The 5883-nt window shown below is 45.7% G+C and overlaps 1 protein-coding gene across 1 annotated transcript; it reads left to right on the plus strand.

The window, feature by feature from the left end:
* Window positions 1-2269: 2269 nt before the first annotated feature.
* Window positions 2270-4435, plus strand: LOC103991704 (E3 ubiquitin-protein ligase RDUF1). The gene has a single exon (XM_009411233.3). It carries the CDS (start codon window positions 2977-2979, stop codon window positions 4159-4161), a length of 1185 nt encoding a protein of 394 aa, XP_009409508.2. The 5' UTR covers window positions 2270-2976; the 3' UTR covers window positions 4162-4435.
* The last annotated feature ends 1448 nt before the right edge of the window (window positions 4436-5883 follow it).

Below are 5883 nucleotides of genomic sequence, written 5' to 3' on the forward strand. Positions count from 1 at the left end.
GAAGAGGGGTATAAAAGGTGATTAGCCTTCGCCTATTGAAGGAATGCCTCTAGTGGATGCCGGTGACCTCGTCGGAAGAGGAAGCCGAAAGTGGATGTAGGTCACGTTGACCAAACCACTTTAAAAATCTAGTTTGTATTTCTATTGTTGTCATTTACATACTGCAAACTACTTTACTTAGTCACTACACTTTCATATGCTTTCAAGTTAAGTTTCTAAAATCGTTTTCAACGTAAAGAGATTTTATCATACGATTTTATCATACGAAAATTTTTGAAGACGTAATTTTATCGCTGCACTAATTCAGCCCCCTCCCTCTTAGTGCCGATCTCTTGATCCCAACAGTATCACTGTAAGTCGAATATTTGGTATGGTGATTACCAAATAGAGTCACCACTGTATCATCTTTATAAGTCAAACACAAGAGAAAAAAAAAAAAAAAAAGAGGGTTGTTCTCAAAGTAAATAGACCACCAACTCATTTGATTGATCAAACGTTTTCTTGGCAATAAGTTTAGGTGCTTCCATTCCTCTAAGCACGGCATCAGCGAAGTTTCTTGGAGAATGTCCAGTAAGAGAGAGAGAGAGAGAGAGAGAGAAGTTTCCGTCACTTCTCTTCATGGCACAATGACTTCATTTTGTATATGGGTCAATTCCAAATGGTTTATCCGATCGTTCGAGGAATCAAAGATGGTGTGTGGCAGACTTTATGAGATTGACCTGTCCAGAGTCTTAGCTATTAAGACAGCTTAGCTCAATACTTTGGCATCTTCATCTTAACTCATAGGTATAGTATCTCTTGCTATATGCGTCATTTATTCTTATGTTGGAATTGACTTTCTATTAGGCCTATATTTATTCTTATATCACCATTAAGTTGAGACTACAATAAATATTATGCGAGTTGTCCGACTATTAATAAACTGTGATATCGGTCATTGAATCATTAGACTATGATCATAAGGTAATGACACGTCTTGAACTCGCGACCACAAATGTATCAATCAAATAAGTGTGACGTATCTTCAAACTGTTACGTGTGATGTGATGTTGCTTTACAAAAGAATTCTCTAGAACCTCACAGGTAAATAAATTATTTACCTAATCAGGTCCCTAATCCTAATCTGCCAGCTTTGCTGACTTCATCAGCAATTTCTTTTCCTTCTTCTCTATAATAAAAATAAAATATTTTTGGAAGATCTTACAATCAACCATGCATAAAAGAATGAGGCCCAAGTGGGACCCACTTGAATCAGGTTCTTATCCATTACATTAGAGCAACACCCAATCCAGTGCTTCAGTTTGTAGATCACATTACTTGGTGCTCAGTCTGCTTCTAGAAGAGTCAAATCCATACCAACTTCAGAAAACAAATAAATAAATAAAATAAACAGATAAATAAATAATGTCTAGGGCACATATATTTCAAAAAGAATTTATAGGAAACCCATAATCCATGAAAACCAATACAAATATCTATTATATATACAAGCAACCAAGTTGAGATATGTGATGGACCTCAGTGTGACAGCAGGATGGCAGCTGATCCCTGAAGGGAACTTGCCATCAACCTATTTTAATCATTTGGAGGATACTTCTCCTTCAAGAACTCTCAGTCAAAGACTTCAGGAACTGTGGAAGGTGAGCACTCTTGTCTTGCTGTCAAAATGCTGATGTGAATCAACAACACTTTCAGCTCTGAGATGTCAGGATGTTGTTGCTTAGGGGCAATTCTGAGGTGAAGGCAAGTAGCAGATTTATAATTGCTGTTGCTTAGTTCATCGATCAAGAAGCTTTGGATATTGAGTTCCCCAGCAACTTGTCCCATCGCTAAGAATCATTCTTACTCCTATGAGGGATTAATACTTTGCTTAACGAGATTTGTTTATGGGAATAAACTTGAGCCATCAGCTGGCATTCCACCGTTGAGTCTCGAGTCATGCGCGATTCGGACCACAAATTGCACGATCCACAGGAAAAGGTCAGAGAAGCGGCACTACAGAACAGGTTTTGGGCATGCCAATGCTGTGCTACCCTTTTGCTCTTGGCAATTTGCTTTCGTCTTGCTTATTCTAATGGGGCTTGTCCGAGGACAAATGGATGATGGAGAAGATGACAAGCTCACACTTAAACGAAAAGATCTCTGGCACCAAACTGGTGGCCCTGAATCGAACAGAAGTCTCTCAGCCCATTGTTTTGGTCTCGGTAGTGGGCTGCAGCGGCGACAGCAGAGGAGGATAAGAAACAGTGTAACGAGGAGCATTTTGGGCACACCTGGCAACGGGAATGGCTCACGTGCAGTCAACCATCCTTGGTCTGAGCTCCGGAGGGGAAGAAAGAGTGGGGAAAGGAGGGAGGGAGGAGAAGAAAAGCGGAGTCTTTACGAGAGATGCTGAGTGAGTAGCTCAAAGTTGGGGGCTTTTTTATGACAACGGCACAAAGAAAGGCTTGTGCGCGTTCGCAGCATCTTCCAGGAACGTGAATGGAGGCGGCTGAGGGGACAACGAGGGCCCGTCTGCGTCGGGTCTTCTGACTCCGAAGCGGCTTCAGCTCCCTCCTCTCCACTTTGACCCAGCGGCATCCGGTCCACGTTGTGCACCTTGACGGCGTCAGTATCAATCGCGGTCACCCGGTTCCGCCATCGATGCGTCGTCGCCAGTAATAAAGCGCCCAATTACCCCTCTCGCTCCCTCTCCCGCATTCCTCCCTGTCCTCTTCCTGCTTCTCCACCCGACGTGGTTTTTGCCTCCGCTTCGGAAGGATCTGGTCACGAATCGTTGAAGGGATCGGGGGGGATTTTACCTTCGATTCTGGAAATCTTGAGTTTTTTTAGGGTCGGAGAGTCGTTTGAATAGTTATTTTGAGGGATTCGTTCGAAAGATCGGTTTTTGAGGGGTTTTTGCTTCTGATTTGCTCGTTCTCGGAGGGAAAGTTGGGATCTTTGTGGCTGTTCGTATACGTTTCGGTGCCTTGTTCCATGGCGATGGCGTCGTCCTACTGGTGCTATCGATGTAGCCGATTCGTCCGGGTGTGGCCGCAGGATGCTATCGTTTGCCCCAACTGCGACGGCGGCTTCCTCGAGGAGGTGGGCAGCCCTCCTCCCCGCCTTTTCCCCGCCGCTGAGCCCCGCCGGCGCCGGGTGCCCTCCACCGACGCTCACGCGCTTGGCGGTGACTGGTCCGCGGCGGCCGCCGCGCCCCGCCACTCCTCGGAGCTCAGGTTCCGTCGAAACCGCCGCACGTCCGCCGGCAACCGCTTCCACTTTAATCCGGTTATCGTCCTCCGCGGCCCGTCCGAGGGCGGCGCCCGCGACGCGGATCGAGCCACCACCACCAGCTTCGAGCTCTACTACGACGACGGTACCGGATCCGGCCTCCGCCCCTTGCCGGAAAGCATCTCGGATTTCCTAATGGGCTCGGGCTTCGACCGCCTGCTCGAGCAGCTCGCCCAGATCGAGATCAACGGCATCGGTCGAGGAAGGGGGTGCGAGCACCCGCCAGCATCGAAGACCGCCATCGAGTCGATGCCTACCGTAGAGATCGTCGACGACCATATCGGGAGAGACTGCCATTGCGCCATCTGCATGGACGCGTTCGAGCTTGGGACCGAGGCCCGGGAGATGCCCTGCAAGCACATCTATCATCAAGATTGCATCTTGCCATGGCTTTCGCTCCGGAACTCATGCCCCGTTTGCCGCCATGAGCTGCCGACGGACGTGCAAGCACAGGGTGCGACGGGGGCAGAAGGAGATGAGCAGGCGGCGGCTGCCGGGAACGAGGAGGAGACAGTCGGGCTGACGATATGGCGACTTCCAGGTGGGGGGTTTGCCGTGGGGAGGTTCTCAGGTGGTAGGAGAGCCGGGGAACGAGAGTTTCCGGTGGTGTACACCGAGATGGATGGTGGGTTCAACAGCAGCGGAGCTCCAAGAAGGATCTCGTGGTCCTCGACAAGTAGTCGGTCGAGGGGGAGCGGAGGAATTGGTCGAGCTATCCGCAATTTCTTCTCGTCCTTCAGGCTGTCACGTTCGGCTTCATCTTCTTCGCGGCCGAGCTCAGCATCTCATCCTGCGTCGTCTCACAGGCACGGAAGTGGTTCATTTCTAAGGAGGCGATCGAGGAATCGATCCACCAATTGGGATGACAACGCCAATGTGATTGCTTGATGGCGGTATGCGAAAGATTTCACATATGTTACCGCTGTATATAAATGGATACCTCTGAACATTGTAGTAGCATTTCCTGCTCTGTATCACCGAAGTTGTCGTCCGAAAGAATCAAGTAGATGTTCATGTTGAAAGCTCCTATCCTTGTGTGAGGCTCAGCAGTATCTCCTGACTACAGTCTGCTCTATCCACTGACCAATTCTTTTGTGTTCTTCCTTCAGATTGTAACAGAGTTGAAGAATGCGAGCTGAATCCATCATTCCTTTTGGGACCAGTCAAAGTTATATCCTGTCTTGGATCATGTGAACTTGCTTGAAGGTGGCTGATAGTTATGTACCTGTAAAATCTGAGGTTGTTCTTGAACCCTCCACTTTTATCAGATTGCATGAGCAAAGAAAAATAAAAATAAAAACTCGAATTTGCTCAGCTAAAATTTGCATATCTTGGGATCAAACCCCTTGTTGAGGTTGATTCTAAAATCCTTGCTGAGATCTATGACAACAGAAGGGCGACTTGGAGCTTAATGGCTACACTTGCACTGGAAAGCAGGTTTGTACACAAAGCATGAATGATAGGATCATCTTATCATGCTGATACCGGAAATATTTTTTTTCTGATAGTGGTTCGGGTTCGACAATACGGTCAGTAGTGAGAAGATAAAACTTGATCCAAAATACCTAGAGAATATTTCATGAAATATTTTATTATTTCATTCTTATCGGTTACCGATTTGAGCCATTGAACATCGGAGGGATTACGTTAGAAAACTTGATTTTAGTATAGATCGATGCGGAGCAACTCTTTGTTTTGGTTATATTAAATTTGTTGTTGTATATGTGATCATTAATCAAGCCAGACTATCATTAATCAAGCCAGACTGACTCCAGCATCACTGATTCCAGTGACATTGTTGAATTGCTATGAAATGTTATTCCCTGGCTTCATGTTAGGATCATGCTCTGGAGGATTTCTTATATCTTGAATGAATGCAGCTTTTTAAGATGCCATCTTAACCTTTTTGGCCTAATTAACTTGACAGACAGACAGACTGATAGGTGGTGGTTGGCCTTCTTAAAATCTGTTTGTCATGTAGTTTGGCTTTTCTTAATCATTGAGGGGATTGATTGGTGCTGCTCCTTCCAAAATTTGTCCTCTGTACCTCCTCTTCCAGCTAATTAGATGGCATAACTTTCTACTGATTAAAGCCTGTTGTCCTACTTGGCCAGTGAGCTAAAAGAGATGTGCCAGACAGCATCTGTGCATGATGCAATGTGTGTCCTCTTGGGCTTGTAACCTCAACCACAACACTTCCCTTGTCAAACCTGCTTAGATTCTGCACACTGTTCATCTTGTGAATCCTGTTGTTTTGCAGAGAAGACTTCAGAGATCAGTTGTGATCGCTGAACTTTGCATTTATTGGCTTGCTTGAAGTATCTGCCACCATTTAACTTTTAGTGCAGAATTTTCTTTTCTTTTGTCTCTCTTTTATTATTATTTTTTTGTTGCAAGCTTAAATCCTGTTTAATTTCTACTTGCTTTCTTTGTTGTGCTGTGAGAACTGATGTATCAGCCTTTCTCTGGACAAGCTTAAGGAACAAGTTTTGGACACCATGCTGTGAACAGAACATAGTGATTACAGGCTTGAGAACTGAGGAATGAGGTTTTGGAAAACATCTGTCAGATTACAGATTGAAGAGAAGGGGGAGAATGTTTGACATGCAT

This window comes from Musa acuminata, chromosome BXJ1-7 (assembly GCF_036884655.1).
Source record: "Musa acuminata AAA Group cultivar baxijiao chromosome BXJ1-7, Cavendish_Baxijiao_AAA, whole genome shotgun sequence".
Lineage (NCBI taxonomy): Eukaryota > Viridiplantae > Streptophyta > Magnoliopsida > Zingiberales > Musaceae > Musa > Musa acuminata.

Coding starts and splice junctions, on each gene's coding strand:
- LOC103991704 (XM_009411233.3), top strand. CDS start 2,977: ATGGCGATGGCGTCGTCCTACTGGTGCTATCGATGTAGCCGATTCGTC.